General features: G+C 36.6%; 1 protein-coding gene and 1 long non-coding RNA gene across 2 annotated transcripts in view; one reads left to right on the plus strand and one right to left on the minus strand.

Moving 5' to 3' along the window:
* sdk2a (sidekick cell adhesion molecule 2a) overlaps positions 1 to 19,140 on the plus strand; it is a 432,880-nt gene that overhangs the window by 328,452 nt on the left and 85,288 nt on the right. The window contains 5 exon segments of the mRNA XM_030142001.1: positions 1,839 to 1,954; positions 4,974 to 5,169; positions 5,275 to 5,373; positions 11,346 to 11,537; positions 18,971 to 19,092. Of these exon segments, the coding sequence (XP_029997861.1) occupies positions 1,839 to 1,954; positions 4,974 to 5,169; positions 5,275 to 5,373; positions 11,346 to 11,537; positions 18,971 to 19,092 (725 nt within the window).
* LOC115424630 (uncharacterized) lies at positions 499 to 9,659 on the minus strand. The gene is made up of 3 exons (XR_003936112.1): positions 9,482 to 9,659; positions 8,925 to 8,929; positions 499 to 509 (listed from the first exon to the last, which is right to left on the minus strand). It is a non-coding gene; the product is annotated as an uncharacterized LOC115424630 (long non-coding RNA).

The raw sequence follows: 19,140 nt of genomic DNA on the forward strand, positions 1-19,140 counted from the left end.
GTCCATTTCGTGACAATAATACACATATTAAAAAACAAAAATAAACTCTGTCCTTTTCATGACAATAATACACATGTTAAAAACCAAAAATAAACTCTGTACATTTCATAACAATAATACACATATAAAAACAAAAATAAACTCTGTCCATTTCATAACAGTAATACATATATTAAAAAACAAAAATAAACTCTGTCCATTTCATGACAATAATAAACATTAAAAAAAAACAAAAATAAACTCTGTCCATTTCATAACAATAATACTCATTAAAAAAAAACAAAATAAACTCTGTCCATTTCATAACAATAATATACATATTGTTATGGAAATGTTCAACTGATAACCCACACACAAAGAGGAGGAGAGAAAGTTAGAGTTAAAGTAAATAAATGCATTTATTGAGAAGTCAATCACAGAGAAACTCTGTAAGTGAAGTCTGCTTAAACAAGAGAAAACTAAAGATTATATAGAACCAAATCCAACCCCCTCAAACTATGATGTCATTCCTTACGTACATCATACCACTCCCTACTACTCCTTCTCTGCTCCGTGAAGAGGTCATGATGACCTCTTCACTCTAACCTTGCTTGGATCCAATCTGGAGTGCAGGCGCCATCCTCTATCTACACATTCAGACATTTAGGTGTTTGGGTTTTAACTCAAGGCAAGAACTCCGTTCCTGGGTTGGGGGTGTTACAGAGTGGTAAACATCACACATAATGAATAACGACTCAGCATTAAAAGAAGATGTACTAACAGTATAAAATATAACGAGTATAAAATATAAAAAGTAAATTTTTCCACCACAATATTAAAAAACAAAAATAAACTCTGTCTTTTCCATAACAATAATGCACAAAAAAATAAACTGTCCATTTCTTATCAGTAATATACTTAGAAAAAAAACTATATCCAATTTATAACAAATTACCATATTAAAAAAAAACTATACTCTGTCCATTTCATAAAAACATTACACATATCAAAAACTGAAGTAAACTATCTGTTCCAAGCCAATAATGCACAAAAAATAAACTGTCCATTTCTTAGCAGTAATATACTTATCCAAAATAAACTATTTCCAATTCATAACAAATACCCATATAAAAAAAAATATATATATATACTCTGTCCATTTCATGACAATAATACCCATATATTAAAATAAAATAAAATAAAATAAACACTTTTTCATAACACTAATACGGTGTCATGTAATGTCATATTATTTCCATAGCACTTCCCTCAGAAAAATAAAAAATAAATAAAAAGATTTCATCACCCTAGCTCACTGTCAGTGAATAACGACAGTGGAAAAGCCACTGGTGTTGTTCATTTGCCGCTCTCATTAATTTCAGATTGCTGTCACTCATTCTGTTGGAAACACCAGAGCGGATCATGATGTGCATTTTAAATAAAACTCAGACAGAATTAAGGGCGGTAGAAGTAAACGGGAGGCCGGCGGTGTCCAATCAGCTTCATTAAGGTGTGGCTTCTGCGCTGTTTTCCGGTGTTACATCAGAATGGCGTGCTCACTTCAAACAAACCGCTGCAGGGTTCACCTGGAAGCCGCCTCAGGCAAACGCTCTCACACCCGGTTTGATTGGCATGCTCCTGCTTCCACAAATGAGCCCAAATAAAAAACGCTTCAGCCCGATTGTCACGCTCCAAATGAGACGCAGCCAAAGTGCCTGGTGTACGTTTTTAAGTTTTTTTGCCCCTCTGCTTTTTCACATCACTGTTTTCTTCCTCCCTGTGGCTGATTGTCCCCCCCCCCCCCGCTCTTCTAATCTTCTTCAATATCTTTCCCCCTTTGGCTCCTGCCTTTGGATCAGTGCCCACTGTGCCACCAGGAAATGTACAAGCCGAGGCTGTCAACTCGTCCACGGTGCGCTTTACCTGGAGTGCCCCCAGCCCTCAGTTTATCAATGGAATCAACCAGGGATACAAGGTGAGCCACCCCCCCGTCTATGAACTAGTGCCCTCTAGTGGTCTGAAGTAGAACAGCACCCTGATGGCAAGTACACGACAAGATAACATTACAGCAGTAGGTTCCACGGGAAGCTTGAGTTTCCCTGTAAATAAATAATTTGAGTTATTTATGCGTGACTTTTCAAGGGGGTGGTTTTTTTTTTTTTTTGGTTTTTTTTTTTAATCAGCATTTTAGTATTTTTATCAGTATTTTATTTTGTTTAATAAATGCTGCTGAGAGTCAGGACCTGAGTACAGTGTTTTGTTTCTGTATTTTATACGCTGAAATGACAAATAAATTTGAATCTGAATTTGATCTGAATCTGAATCACGCATTTGTTGTTTGTTTTGGGTTTTTTTGTATCATTTTTGTATTTTTTTTTTTTTTTATTTTAGTGATTTTTAATCCTTTATAGATCCCTCATAGAAATACTCTGTGTAATTCAAAATTCTAACCTTTGTGTGTTATTGGAGGAAGACACTTTATTACTTTTGTAAAAATTTTCAGGATTGTGTCGTGTAGAAAGTCAAGGTCAGTGAAGTTGCCTTATTTGGTTCTTGGTTCCTTGCTCATAAGTGGCAAAAAAAGTTTATATATATATATATATATATACAGGGTGGGGAAGCAAAATGTACAATATTTTGAGGCAGTGATTGAAAGACAGTGTATGACCAATTAGTTTATTGAAAGTCATGAGAATTTATTTGCCACAAGAAAATGTACATAATAGAAAATGTTTTTATTCTATGTGTCCTCCTTCTTTCTCAATAACTGCCTTCACACGCTTCCTGAAACTTGTGCAAGTGTTCCTCAAATATTCGGGTGACAACTTCTCCCATTCTTCTTTAATAGTATCTTCCAGACTTTCTCGTAATAGTTTTGCTCATAGTCATTCTCTTCTTTCCATTATAAACAGTCTTTATGGACACTCCAACTATTTTTGAAATCTCCTTTGGTGTGACGAGTGCATTCAGCAAATCACACACTCTTTGACGTTTGCTTTCCTGATTACTCATATGGGCAAAAGTTTCTGAAAAGGTATGGATAATAGTGTTAGGTATGATTATGACATCAATATATGTTTGGTTTCAAAACAATTGACATAGTGCCTGCTGAGAAAAAACAATTAAATGTTCAAATGTTCATTGTAAATTTTGCTTCCCCACCCTGTATTTATTTATTTATTTATTTATTTTTTTAAAGCAAGGTTACAATGTTTCAAGATAATGTTGGACAGCTTAATTTCCCTAAAATTTGCCATATTTGGTTCCTTGCCTGTAAGGAAGCAAAACCCCCCCAAAAAATCCAAGAAGTTAATACAAAAAAAAATAAAAACATCACTTTTAGAACATTAGAACAACGTAAGTGCTGAAAATTCCAGCCTTAGTTTGTTATTGGAGGACATAACAAGACTTTATTACTTTTGTGCAAATTTTTCAAATTTTTTATTGTTACATAGAAAATTTAAGTTAATGAAGTTACCATATTTGGTTCCTTACCCATAAGTGGCAAAAAAAAAAAAAAAAAAAAAAAAATCCAAGAAGTATATATAAAAATACAAGAAAAACACATCTACTATGAAAGGAACATGTACAAGTACTTTACAAGATAACGTTGGAGCAGTAGATTCTATGGGCAGCTTGATTTTCCCTCTAACTACACATTTATTGTTTGTTTTTGTTTTTTAGTTTTTTCTGTCGTTTTTTTAATTTTATTTTATTGATTCTTAACCCTTTATAGGTAACTCATAGAAATAATCTGAAATTCACAATTTCAACCTTAGTGTGTTATTAGAGGGCATAACAAGACTAGATGACTTTTGTGGAAATTTTCAGGATTGTTTGTTATGTAGAAAATCAAGGTCAATGAAGTTACCATATTTGGTTCCTTGCCTGTAAGAAAGCAAAACCAAAAAAATCCAAGAAGCAAATATAAGAAAAACACATGTAAGGGGAAAGGAACATGCATTTTAGAACATTAGAACATCACTTTTACACATTTTTTTATTGTTATGTAGAAAATCAAGGATAATAAAGTTATCATATTTGGTTCCTTACCCATAAGTGGCAAAAAAAAAAAAAAAAATCTAATAAGTATATATGAAAATACAAGAAAAACACATGTAAGGGGAAAGGAACATGTATTTTAAAACAGTAGAACATCACTGTTACACATTTTTTTTAATTGTTATATAGAAAATCAAGGTTAATAAAGTTACCATATTTGGTTCCTTGCCTGTAAGTAAGCAAAACCGAAAAAAAAAAAAAAAAAAAAAAAATCCAAGAAGTAAATACGAGAAAAACACATGTAAAGTAAAAGGAACATGTATTTTAGAACATTAGAACATCACTTTTACATATTTTTTTATTGTTATATAGAAAATCAAGGTTAATGAAGTTACCATATTTGGTTCCTGAACTGTGACAAAAAAAACCAAACAAACCAAGAAGTATATATAAAAAACACAAGAAAAACACATGTACTGTGAAAGGAACATGTGTTTTAGAACATTAGAACATCACTTTTACACATTTTTTTTTATTGTTATATAGAAAATCAAGGTTAATTAAGTTACCATATTTGGTTCCTTGCCTGTAAGGAAACAAAACAAACAAAAAAAATCCAACAAGTATCTATAAAAATACAAGAAAAACACATGAGGTGAAAGGAACATGTATTTTAGAACATTAGAACATCACTTTTACACATTTTTTAAATTGTTATGTAGAAAATCAAGGTTAATGAAGTTACCATATTTGGTTCCTTACACATACGTGGCAAAAAAAAAAAAAAAAAAAAAAAAAAAATCGAAGAAGTTTATATAAAAATACAAGAAAAACACCTCACAGACCCTGCAGACCACATTGGACCTGAGATTGTCACCTCACTTTCGACCAAAAATAGTCACTTGCCCGATACAGGGTTCAGAACCTGTCAGTGCTAGTACTCTCATTACTTTGTGCCTAAAATGCATCCCTCTCTCTTTAATCATCTCCAGCTGTTGGCGTGGGAACCTAATCGTCCAAATGAGGTTACCGTGGTAACTGTCCGTCCCAACTTCCAGGACAGCGTTCACGTCGGCTACATCTCCAGCCTTAAAAAGTTCACCGAATATTACGGCTCAGTGTTGTGTTTCACTACACCTGGAGACGGACCGCGCAGTTTACCCCAGCGCTTACGCACCCATGAGGATAGTAAGTGTCCACATTTGGGATAAGGCTTTTGTTTTTGTAGATAATTACATGCCAGGTTCTCGTTCTGTTTGTTTACCGGCTGTTGTTTCTGATTTATTTATACAGCTCCTGGGGCTGTGGGACACCTCAGTTTCACCGACATCTTGGACACTTCACTTAAAGTCAGCTGGAAAGAACCGCAAGAGAAAAATGGAGTTCTCACAGGTAACGCTAAAACAGAGGTGTCCGATTTATTTTACTTCAGTCCGATGCGATCTCACCTAGGTCGGACTAGTGAAATAATAACACAATTACCTAAATAGTAACTCCAATTATTTCTCTATACTCAAAAAAAGCTACTTGGGTGTCTGTTTTAACAACACAAGTATAACATGCAGGTTCTGTTATATTAATTTATGTTTAGTGGTTTAACATTTTTAAATCATGTACAGTAGTTTTAACAGGACATACAAAATTCTTAAAACTACAAGATTCCTTTATGTCAACACAACCTAATGCAGGGGTGTTATAACTTATTACGTTATTGGCTACGTTATTACATTTACAAAGATTTTTTTTTTTTTTTTTTTTTAAACCAGGCCAATAACGTAATAACTAGTGTCACACTTCGACCTGAAGTGAGGGTAGGTTGCCAAAAGGCTATCTAGAAAACAGCCTAATTTGGTCTGAAACTAAATCAAAAACAACAAGAGAAAGTCCATATGATTTGAAAAAAAGGTGAAGAGCTTTATTGCCCTTAAATGCATCACAGGAAATAAGCACAAAATGATTATAACAACAAAAAATAACACAGGTCTGCACAGCACCACAGCCCTTCTCCAACTGCCTAAAGGCGGCCTTACACTGTGCGAGTTTAGAGACGATTTCTCACTCGTGCGACTATTTCTGGGATCGGGCCAGATGTGCCTCTAATCGTGTGTCGTGCGTCGTGCAGTGTACATGGGGTAAAGAGAAGCGACTAGCACCTCACGACCACCTCACGACCAGCAATCGTGTGTTCGCAACGAAAACAGAGCTGTTTGAAATCCTGCTCTCTCCTCGTGAGTGTATCGTACTGTCAAAGCAGTGCCACGAACTGATGTGCCTCAAAATCTCACACTGTGCATGCGCAAATACAATATTAGCCAGCTACTGTAAGCTAATTCTCAGCTTACAGTAGCTAGCTATTGGCCTAGTGCAGTTTAGCTTTTGCAGCTTAAGGCAGCCTTACACCGTGCGAGTTTAGAGATGATTTCTCACTCGTGCGACTATTTCTGGGATCGGGCCCGATGTGTCTCTAATCATGTGTCGTGCATCGTGCAGTGTGCATGGGGTAAAGAGAAGTGATTAGCACCTCACGACCAGCAACTGTGTGTTCGCAAGGAAAACGGAGCTGTTTGAAATCCTGCTCGCTCCTCGTGAGTGTATCGTACTGTCAAAGTAGTGCCACGAACCGATGTGCCTCAAATTCTCACACTGCGCATGCGCGAACACAGACGCGTACAGTAGCGTACAAGCTAACAGTAGCTGGCTGTTGTCCTAGTGCAGTTTGGCTGTTGCAGCTTACCTCTAGTTCCTGGATGACAGCCCATACTGTCCACGTCTGGACAACCAATTCCTGCACCGAACACATCGTTGTCTTTTCTTCTTTTTTGATTCCTCACAGATAATGGCACATATTACCAAAGCAGCTCGTTGGTTTTTGTTTAGCACTACCATTTTGTGACTCACGCCAATACACAATCATCTATGCACTTTTACGGATTCCTTGGTATTTTAACGTTGTATTTCCGGATACAACACTCAAACGTGTCGTGCGTCCTCTGGTGTATGGTCCTACAGTGTGAGCAGTCAGGTCGCATATGAGCGTCGGTCCGTGCAGTGTGAGAGCAGGAATCGTGAGCCTGACTGTACGACTGATTCGCACAGTTTGAGATGGAGCTGCGTGCAACGATCGAAATAATCGCACAGTGTATGGCCACCTTTAGCAATGTCAGACCCCCTCTATTTAAAGGCTAGGCCCCTCCCACTGGACCATACCATTTGTAATTGGCACCAATTTAAACATTTAATCAAACTACATATGTTATTTTCTATAATTAAGCCACAAAACAGTTTATGTGTTTTAAACTTATATCAAAACAGTCATCTTATTAGTTATAGCATTTACATACTCTCTTTAACACTCAGAAAACCTGGTATGGTGCAGTGTGACAGGCTGAGCCTATTTTCCTCGTTAAATTCAGGCACTATAAAAGGCAGCCTGATGCTCCCCTCGGGTCCTTTTCCACTGCCCAGAACCAGGAAGCACTATGGTAAGTAAAGAAGAACACAATTAGAAACAAAATTTCACAAACTAGAACCTAACATAATTAAAGACCCAATTCAAAACTTATTTGTGTTTGTGTGTGTTTTTGTATGATTTCATGGAGAAACAGCACAGGAGACTAACTTAGGTGTTTAAATGTAGCCCAGTGTGTGCACCCACCAAGCTATCAGTAATAATGCTACCTGGCTATTGTTTGCCATGTGGACATAGTGAGTGTGTGGTGTATGGTGTGTAATTAGTGGCAGGGGTGACTGCCACAACCAGCCAATAAGTTATAAAATTATTGGCCAAAAGTTATTACGGTATCACTTCAGGACTTTTATTATGTTGTTGGCCAGATATTACGTTCTTTGTTTATTACATTTTAAAAATGGCAAATTTATTACCTTATCGGCTGTTATTACGTTATCAGCTGTTATTAGATAGATAGATAGATAGATAGATAGATAGATAGATAGATAGATAGATAGATAGATAGATAGATAGATAGATAGATAGATAGATAGATAGATAGATAGATAGATAGATAGATAGATAGATAGATAGATAGATAGATAGATAGATAGATAGATACTTTATTGATCCTTTGCAGGAAATTGTTTGTTACAACAGCAGCAGTGCAAAAAAACACACTGACCATCACAAGACACCCACATACAACCAACAATGGCACGAAGAAGTGTTTAAAAACAGAATATATATATATATATATGTACAATAAAGTAAATATAAATAATACAATAAAACAAAACACCTATAGTATGCACAGCATACAATAATTTATTGCACAGTAATATTGTAAAGTCTAATGGCAGCCGGCAGGAAGGACCTCCTACTGTGTTCAGTCCTGGATGTAGCCAGCATAACAGCTTAGTAGGCTATTCATTTAATAGTTGCTTGCCTCAAATCAGTACCCTGCTGTTGCAATCTTAGCCTACCGTTCACTTTATTTATCCTTTACCTTAATAACAAAAGCCTCATTTGAAAGTGTTGCTCTTGCTTTGGATTGCCTTTTTTTATATTAGCAATGATAACAGAGGAGTTCATGGCACCTAATAATGCCATTTCATCTTGTCTGTTTAAAACATTATTGGCTTCTACAAACGCCTATGTAAAGATCTGCTTTTATGTGAAATATTTGAGTATAGTTTTGATTTATTACACTTTTTATTTTCTATACCTAATATTTGGAACCAATATTCACCTTCAAAGTCTTTGAAAAGGTTCGTTAAGCATCTTTGTGTTATTTATGAAATAAATTATATACATTTTTCAAACCAGATTTTTTTTTTTTTTTTTGGTTTTTGGTCTTTTTGTGTTGATATAGTAGGTTAAAGTGAAAAAAAATAATAGGCAGATGATGTAGATGAAGTTGTGCTGAAAAAAATATTTACCAAACATGGGTATAGTAAACATTTCTTTATATAGTATATGAAGGCAAAATCACAAGTGCTAAAAAAAAGTCCAAATAGGCTCAGACTACTAAGGGTTAATCCTAACCCTAGGATTAAAGCACTGATTTTTATTTTAGATATTTTAGATATAATCAAGCCAAATACTTAATTAGGATTCCCACCCCAGAATGAGCGAGGCCACATTGACTCATCATGTTTCAAAATGGCCGCGTCAAGAACAAGTGTTTTGGCTGATTACACCTTCAACTACTTTGGTAGAAGAGCTTAAACACACCTCTGGAGCGTGATGAATCTGAAAAATTTAAAGTAAGGAACCATAAAAAAAAAAAAAAGAGTGAGTGGCCACGCCTTTCTGGTCTGGACCCTAAAAAAAAACAAAAAATGCAAGGAACTGTGACTGAAGGAAAGAGTTGAAAATTTGTAGGAGTCAAAGAACGGTCCTATAACATATAATCTGGTTGAATTTACTTGACTGTTGTTCTGTCAGCATGATTAAGTAGTGTCACTGTAGTACTTATAAATTTAGCTGTATCTACCCTGTTAAAATAAGTCATCCATAATCATTAAACAGGTTAATGTGACCCACAACAATTAAGTCAAATCCTTCCTTAGTAAATATGTTGAAACAACTTTTACAAAGTTAAGTTGGACCCATACGTTACAAATAAGTAATAGTAACTCCAATACTTTATGTTCACTCAACATACTTACAATAAGTTGGTTCAACAAAATTGTGTCTCGCTAAATGAAAGCATTTTAATTAGGTGGAAATTAGGGATGTCCGATATTGGCTTTTTTGCCAAAAACCGATATGCCGATATTGTCTAATGCTTAATTTCCGATTCCGATATCTACCGATACCGCTGCCGATATATGTGGGATATTAAACTAATTTTAGGTAACATCACATATCTCCTGTCATGGAATTAACACATCATGTCTAATTTTATTGTGATGCCCCATTGGATGCATTCTCAAATTTACTTTTCTTTTTAAAGTTTAAAGTTACTTTTCTTTTTAAAGTTGGAAAAGATTAAGTTTTCTGTTCGTGGACAAATTAATTTGTTTTATCAACAATGGAATCCTTTTTTCTCTACTGTTAACAAGAGTGTCCTGTTGTCACCTGCTTCCTTTTGATGGAGAAATGTGTTGTTGGTTTGCACTGTATTGACTCAGTCCTGAGTATTGCAAAGAGGAGTTGATAACGTTATTTATTCTCTTGTTTGTTTTTTTTTTGTTTTTTTTTTTTTTTTTTTTTGGGGGGGGGGGGGGTACGTTTGTTGTATGGTTTGTTTGTATATGTTGTGTCTGTGTAGTTTCCTGTGTATGGGTGCATGTTTGTGGTAAATGTATAATTTGAAATTATTAAAAAAAAAAAACACATGTATTTGTCCCTCCAGTAAAAATATTAATAGGAAAAAAACAAAACAAAACAAAAAAAAAATACTTACAATAAGTTGGTTCAACAAAATTGTGTCTCGCTAAATGAAAGCATTTTAATTAGGTGGAAATTAGGGATGTCCGATATTGGCTTTTTTGCCAAAAACCGATATGCCGATATTGTCTAATGCTTAATTTCCGATTCCGATATCTACCGATACCGCTGCTGATATATGTGGGATATTAAACTAATTTTAGGTAACATCACATATCTCCTGTCATGGAATTAACACATCATGTCTAATTTTATTGTGATGCCCCATTGGATGCATTCTCAAATGCAACAAGGCTTTTAAAATGTAAACACTGTCTGTGCAAAGAATACATACTTCAACTGAAGTTGTGGAAAAAATGCCATATTTATTTATTTTCTCTCCCTCCCTCCATGAGTCCATTACAGTGTGGCAACTCTACTGTACAATTTGGAAAACTGCACATTTCTTTCAGCTACAAACAATGCTTTATTTACGCGTCGGTAAATGCTGACGAAATCAAGACATTATTTTATCGGTTTTAATAATAGGTAAAAAAAACGATAACGACATTCACCGATATTACATTTTTATGCCAATATCAGGCCGATAATATCAGTGGGCTGATATTAACAGACATCCCTAGTGGAAATCCATTCATTCAATCCAATCTTTTAGAATAAAAAAGTAAAATTACATTATGAAAATATTTCCATCTAAAAACTATCCTTTAAAAATGTGAATAACGTGAACAACCTGAAAAATACATGCAATTTTAACAATATTCTGCCTCATCTTATATAAGGCCGATGCTGATTTTTAAAAATTTGGTCAGCCGAGTGTAATTTTTGCACCCCATGGGCCAGGTTGGACCCTTTAGTGGCCTGTTTTTGGCCCACGGGCTTTATATGTAACACCCCGACTTTTAAAGATAACTGTTAACAGTTGTCTTGGATCTGTATAAGTCCCCAGGCTGGGTTTACTGTGAACCCTGTGTAACCCTGTGGCATTTGTTCTATGTGCAAACCCATTTTTTTCCAGGCTATCGAATCTCATGGGAGGAGTTCAACAGGACCAACACACGAGTGACCCATTATTTACCAAATCTGACTCAGGAGTACAAGGTGACGGGCCTCACCGCTCTCACCACGTACACCATCCAGGTGGCAGCCATGACCTCCAAAGGCCAAGGCCAGCTGTCGGCGTCCACCATCTCCTCTGGGGTTCCACCAGGTCAGGACTCAACGTTCTAAGTCTATTTATTGATACTGTCCTTATACTGTCCTTAAAGGTGGGGTATGGGATCTTAGAAAAACAGTTCGAGCAAGCTACATTTTGGAAATACACAATTCAAAAGTCCAAACCCTTTTCTTCCGACATCCCCCCAAAGCCATGCTCCGGTGGCCCTGGCTCTGGCCCCGATCCGTGCATACCTCATTCAGTCTCCTCCAACACCCCCACTCTTACAGAACAGCCCCAGTTCATACCTATCTGGCTAATGTTACATTTTCTAGTGATTTATGTTAGCGACAAAACACTTTTCCAGTGAACTTTCCATCCTAATTTAGCTAATATAGCCAAGCTCTGGCTCTGGCTCTGGCTTCGTTTCCTGTACCAGTTGCTCCGAACCTCTGAGAACACACGATTCATGCATGAAGAGGGGTACACACAGAGGGGGGAGGGACAAATGCCAGTTGAGTTTGATAAAAATATCATCGTTCAATCATTTCGAGTGGGCGCTCAAATTCCACATTTCCACTACTTGGAACCGGCTCGATTCAGCTCGGCTCGACTCGACTTGGGTACCAGATACTATTCCTGGAGACCATTTTTATCGTAGGATACTACCGACCTTACAGTACCTGGTCGTCATAGTGATGTGGCGCGTTACTTTCGTGTCGTCTGCTCAGAGTTGCTGATAAACTCGCTTGTTGCGTGTTGTTTCGTCAAGCTCATGCTAAATTTTTGCGTCTGAATCTCCTCATCCGACCATGGTGTAGTTTTTCAGGCTGTCATCATGTGGATTAACCTACCGCTATATTTACTGTAAACTTCCACATCTGTTTTTTGTAAAACAGCGGGTCACAGAGACGACTCTGACCAATCAGTGGTCTGCAGTGTTTACTTGTCACATTTTAGTATCTGGTCCCCAGTCTTGGAACCTTGATGGAGGTGACACCAAAAAACTAGTACCGGGTACCAGATACCAGGCTCTTTTTCGTAATGGAAACGTAAAAAGGCCGAGTCGAGTTGAGCCGAGTCAGTACCACATAGTGGAAATGCGCCATTCCAGAACAGCCCCAATTTAAACCTATCTGGCTAATGTTACATTTTCTAGTAATTTATGTTAGCGACAAAACAGTTTGCCAGTGAACTTTTCATCGTAATTTAGCTAATATAGGCAAGCTCTGGCTTCGTTTCCTGTACCAGTTGCTCCAAACCTCTGAGAACACATGACTCATGCACGAAGAGGGGTATGCACAGAGGGGGGAGGGACAAATGCCAGTTGAGTTTGATAAACATATCACCGTTCAATCATTTCGAGTGGGCGCTCAAATTCCACATTTCCACTACTTGGAACCGGCTCGATTCAGCCCAGCTCGACTCAACTTGGGTACCAGATACTATTCCTGGAGGCCATTTTTATCATGGGTTACTACCGACTTTACAGTTGCTGGTCATCGTAACGATGTGGCGCGTTACTTCCGTGTCATCTGCTCAGAGAGTTGCTGATAAACTCGCTTGTTGCGTGTTGTTTCATCAAGCTCATGCTAAATTTTTACGTCTGAATATCCTCATCCGACCATGGTGTAGTTTTTCAGGCTGTCATCATGTGGATTAACCTACCGCTATATTTACTGTCAACTTCCGCATCTGTTTTTTGTAAAACGGCGGGTCATAGAGACGACTCTGACCAATCAGTGGTCTGCAGTGTTTACTTGTCACATTTTAGTATCTGGTCCCCAGTCTTAGAACCTCAGTGGAGGTGACACCAAAAAACTAGTACCGGGTACCAGATACCAGGCTCTTTTTCGTAATGGAAACGTAAAAAGGCCGAGTCGAGTTGAGCCGAGTCGGTACCACGTAGTGGAAATGCGCCATTCCAGAACAGCCCCAATTTAAACCTATCTGGCTAATGTTACATTTTCTAGTGATTTATGTTAGCGACAAAATAGTTTGCCGGTGAACTTTCCATCCTAATTTAGCTAATATAGGCAAGCTCTGGCTCTGGCTTCGCTTCCTGAACAAGTGCTCCAAACCTCTGAGAACACACGATTCATGCATGAAGAGGGGTATGCACAGAGGGGGGAGGGACAAATGGCAGTTAAGTTTGATAGACATATCACCATCATCTTTCATCATCATATCATCGGTCTTGACCAAAACCAGGTGTGTTTTCCGACTGGAGTCGATGAAATGACCTGATTTAGCTCTAGAAGAGTCGTCACAGGAGTTTTTGTGTTTGGTGGGTTTAAACCATTTGAACAGCAATAAAGTTACAGAAAGTATCATTGGCAGTCCAAAAACATGGACTTTTTGAGCTTTTATTTTTATAAATTTCTATTCAGTTGTCTACAAAATTCAAAACATCATACAAGTAGGGTTAATCATTTCCAAATACAGCTATGTGAATGATCTGGGGTTCGATATATTTTAAAGTTAAAATGCTATGTTGTCAGATTTTTTCCCAATATTCTGCGGCCCAATTAAAAAAAAAAAAAAAAGTGCTCTTTAACCCATAAAGACCTGGTGCTACTTTTGTTTCAGTTCCCAAAGGAAATTTTCTGTAGATTTAACCTTTTGTTAAAGGTAGGGTAGGAAATCCTGGAAAAACGGTTCAAGCAAGCTACATTTTGAAAATACACAATTCAAAATTCCAAACCCCTTTCTTCAGATTTCCCCCTGAAGCCACGCCTCCAGAGTACCAGATTGTACTCGCAGAGGGGGGAGGGACAAATGGTAGTTGAATTTGATAGACATATCATCGTTCAGTCATTTCGATTGGGCGCTCAAAATGATTGGATGGTGTTTTTTCAGTCCTGTCCGTTCCACAGGTGACAATTTTTTATTTTATTTTTTTGTGTGTGTTAAAGCATTTAGTTAATTGGTTGTAATCAGGATGTGAAGGGGATTTTAAGCAAAATAGTCAAAAAAAAAAAAAAAAAACGTTCAGGAAAACATCTCGCACCCCACCTTTAATGCTACCTGGAGGAAGAAAATATATTCTATTTTTTCGGTACATTATGATAATGTTTTAGCTCCGGTGACCACAAACTACAGCTACAGTCGAACTAAAAACAGTCTCCTACTCAGCTGTTTCCGAAAGCAGTGAGATTTGATGTAGGGCTGCACATTGTACCATAACCACAACCTGACAACGAGCGACAAACGGGAGAAAAACACTAAAAATGAAGATGTGCTTGCAAAAATAACATCAGTTGCATGAAAGTTGCACGGCTACAGAACGGTCTTGACCAAAACCAGGTGTGTTTTCCGACTGGAGTCGATGAAATGACCTGATTTAGCTCTAGAAGAGTCGTCACAGCAGTTTTTATGTTTGGTGGGTTTAAACCATTTGAACAGCAATAAAGTTACGGAAAGTATCATTGGCAGTCCAAAAACATGGACTTTTTGAGCTTTGATTTTTAAGATTATTTTCTATTTAATTCTCTACAACGCATCATACAAGTAGGATTAATCATTTCCAAATACAGCTATGGGAAAGATCTGGTGGTCATTATATTTTGAAGAAAAAATATTATGTTATCAGGTTTTTTTCCCCAATATTCTGCAGCCATAGTTAAAAAAAAAAGTGCTCTTTTAACCCATAAAGACCTGGTGCTACTTTTGTTTCAGTTCCCAAATGAGTTTTTCTGTAGATTTAACCTTTCTTAAAGGTGGGGTCGGAGATCCTGGAAAAACGGTTCGAGCAAGCTACATTTTGAAAACACACAATTCAAAATTCCAAACCCCTTTCTTCAGATTTCCCCCTGAAGCCACGCCCCCAGAGTACCAGATTGTGCTCGCAGAGGGGGGAGGGACAAATGGCAGTTGAATTTGATAGACATATCACCATTCAATCATGTCGATTGGGCGCTCAAAATGATTGGATGGTGTTTTTTCAGTCCTGTCCGTTCCACAGGTGACAATTTTTTTTTTGTTTGTTTGTTTTTTTTGTTAAAGCATTTAATTAATTGGTTGTAATCAGGATGTGAAGGGGATTTTAAGCAATATAGTAAAAAAAAAAAATGTCCAGGAAAACATCTCGCACCCCACCTTTAATGCTACCTGGAGGAAGAAAATATATTCTATTTTTTCGGTACATTATGATAATGTTTTAGCACCGGTGACCACAAACTACAGCTACAGTCGAACTAAAAACAGTCTCCTACTCAGCTGTTTCCGAAAGCGGTGAGATTTGATGTAGGGCTGCACATTGTACCATAACCACAACCTGACAATGAGCGACAAACGGGAGAAAAACACTAAAAATGAAGATGTGCTTGCAAAAATAACATCAGTTGCATGAAAGTTGCACGGCTACAGAACGGTCTTGACCAAAACCAGGTGTGTTTTCCGACTGGAGTCGATGAAATGACCTGATTTAGCTCTAGAAGAGTCGTCACAGCAGTTTTTATGTTTGGTGGGTTTAAACCATTTGAACAGCAATAAAGTTACGGAAAGTATCATTGGCAGTCCAAAAACATGGACTTTTTGAGCTTTGATTTTTAAGATTATTTTCTATTTAATTCTCTACAACGCATCATACAAGTAGGATTAATCATTTCCAAATACAGCTATGGGAAAGATCTGGTGGTCATTATATTTTGAAGAAAAAATATTATGTTATCAGGTTTTTTTCCCCAATATTCTGCAGCCATAGTTAAAAAAAAAGTGCTCTTTTAACCCATAAAGACCTGGTGCTACTTTTGTTTCAGTTCCCAAATGAGTTTTTCTGTAGATTTAACCTTTCTTAAAGGTGGGGTCGGAGATCCTGGAAAAACGGTTCGAGCAAGCTACATTTTGAAAATACACAATTCAAAATTCCAAACCCCTTTCTTCAGATTTCCCCCTGAAGCCACGCCCCCAGAGTACCAGATTGTGCTCGCAGAGGGGGGAGGGACAAATGGCAGTTGAATTTGACAGACATATCACCATTCAATCATGTCGATTGGGCGCTCAAAATGATTGGATGGTGTTTTTTCAGTCCTGTCCGTTCCACAGGTGACAATTTTTTTTTTGTTTGTTTGTTTTTTTTGTTAAAGCATTTAATTAATTGGTTGTAATCAGGATGTGAAGGGGATTTTAAGCAATATAGTAAAAAAAAAAATGTCCAGGAAAACATCTCGCACCCCACCTTTAATGCTACCTGGAGGAAGAAAATATATTCTATTTTTTCGGTACATTATGATAATGTTTTAGCTCCGGTGACCACAAACTACAGCTACAGTCGAACTAAAAACAGTCTCCTACTCAGCTGTTTCCGAAAGCGGTGAGATTTGATGTGGGGCTGCACATTGTACCATAACCACAACCTGACAATGAGCGACAAACGGGAGAAAAACACTAAAAATGAAGATGTGCTTGCAAAAATAACATCAGTTGCATGAAAGTTGCACGGCTACAGAACGGTCTTGACCAAAACCAGGTGTGTTTTCCGACTGGAGTCGATGAAATGACCTGATTTAGCTCTAGAAGAGTCGTCACAGCAGTTTTTATGTTTGGTGGGTTTAAACCATTTGAACAGCAATAAAGTTATAGAGAGTGTCGTTGGCGGTCCAAAAACATGGACTTTTTTAGCTTTTATTTTTATGATTTTCTATTCAGTTGTCTACAAAATTCAAAACATCACACTAGTAGGGTTAATCATTTCCAGATATGGCTTTGTGAGTCATCTGGTGATCAATATATTTTGAAGAAAAAAATACTCTACTGCCCTAGTTTGAAACAAAAAAGTGCTTTATTTTAAACCGTAAAGACCCAGTGCTACTTTTGTGGCAGTTCCCAAATGAGTTTTTCTGTAGATTTAACCTTTCTTAAGTGATTTATCACCATTTATAATACCATTACCCTCTGTATTTTGTATTCTTTTCAGTGAAAACCTGGTGTTTTTTTTTTTTTTTTTATATTTAATTTGCTGATCATGTAGACGTTCTTTAAAGCTCAGAGTAAGATCAAAGGTTATTATATCAGCTCAGGGACGTTCTGTCTTTCTTAAAAATAGAAAAGATTAGATATTCTTAAAGAGCTGTTCCCTCTAAGTTCTACAGTAAATGACAGCCCTTCTGAAATTTCTGCAAATCACTTCCACTCTTACCTTGTGATTGTGATTTATTATTATTATTATTATTATTATTATTATTATTATTATTATTATTATTATTATTCTCTTCTTTTTATATATTTAATTTTTATTTCATTGTGTATTTTCTATGTATTTTTTATGGGTTTTTTATGTAGGTTTGCTTAAAACTGTAATAACTATGACATTTACCTGTTAGTCAAATTTTTGTTTCCCGAAATGTTGATTTTCTGTCTTTGATGTGCCATATTTTTCAACAAAAAGATGTTATATTAAAAAAAAAAAAAATCAAAAACAGAAAAAACTGCTGTAAAAGTAACTTTTCCAGTAAAATCTATCATTAACTGAACATAAAACATGTTTGTCCATCCACTGTCATTGATCCAACTCCATGGGTTTTACTGATGAATCAATGTTGTAGAAGATGACGGTGTTTCCATGGCAACTACGGAGCCTCTGAACGTCCAGACAGGTCATATCTGATGACCATGAAAAGACAATAAACTGCATTTTACACCAATTATTTACATGTATTGATAGGGTTAGGGGTTCAGAAGTTATTAAACATTTTAAATCAGTAGATGGTTTAGACCCATTTGGACGTTCAGAGGCTCCTTAGTTACCATGGAAACACCGTCATCTTCTACAACATTGATCCATCAGTAAAACCCATGGAGTTGGATCAATGACAGTGGATGGACACACTAGGTTTATGTTCAGTTAATGATAGATTTGACTGAAAAGTCACTGTTTCTTCAGTTTTCTCTGTTTCTGATATAATAACCTTTGAATTTACGATAAGCTTTAATGAACATCTGCATAACCAGTGAATTAAATATAGGAAAATACATGATATACACTGAAAAAATGTAAAATACAGAGCATAATATTACAATAAATGGTGATAAATCACTGAAGAAAGGTTCAATATAGAGAAAAAAAAAAATATTTAGGATCTGCCGCAAAAGTAACACAGGGTCTTTATGTGTTAAAAAGACATTTTTGAGACCTTTCACAACGTAATGCAATGATAGTTGCTTCACATAATGGTTGGTATTACACTGGCAACATTGATTCACCAGTAAAACCCATGGAGTTGGATCAATGACAGTGGATGGAGACACTGAGTTTATGTTCAGTTAATGATAGATTTGACTAAAAAAAAGTCACTATTTCTTCAATTAGTTAAAAAAAAAAAAAAAGTTAATTAAATATAGGAAAATACATGATTTACACTGAAAAAATGTAAAATACAGAGCATGATATTACAATAAATGATGATAAATCACATAAGAAAAACTGCCTTAAAAGTATCCCTGGGTCTTTAAGGGTTAATTAATCCTTCCTCTTCTGTCTTGTCCAGAGTTGCCAGGTCCTCCCACTAATCTGGCCATCTCCAACATCGGCCCTCGCTCTGTCACACTCCAGTTCAAACCTGGTTACGACGGTAAAACATCCATCTCCCGCTGGCAGGTTGAAGCCCAGGTAAAACTCTTCCCATCTGTTGAATGAAAAGCATTGGTCATTCCTTGA

Source organism: Sphaeramia orbicularis, chromosome 8 (genome assembly GCF_902148855.1).
Source record: "Sphaeramia orbicularis chromosome 8, fSphaOr1.1, whole genome shotgun sequence".
Classification (NCBI taxonomy): domain Eukaryota; kingdom Metazoa; phylum Chordata; class Actinopteri; order Kurtiformes; family Apogonidae; genus Sphaeramia; species Sphaeramia orbicularis.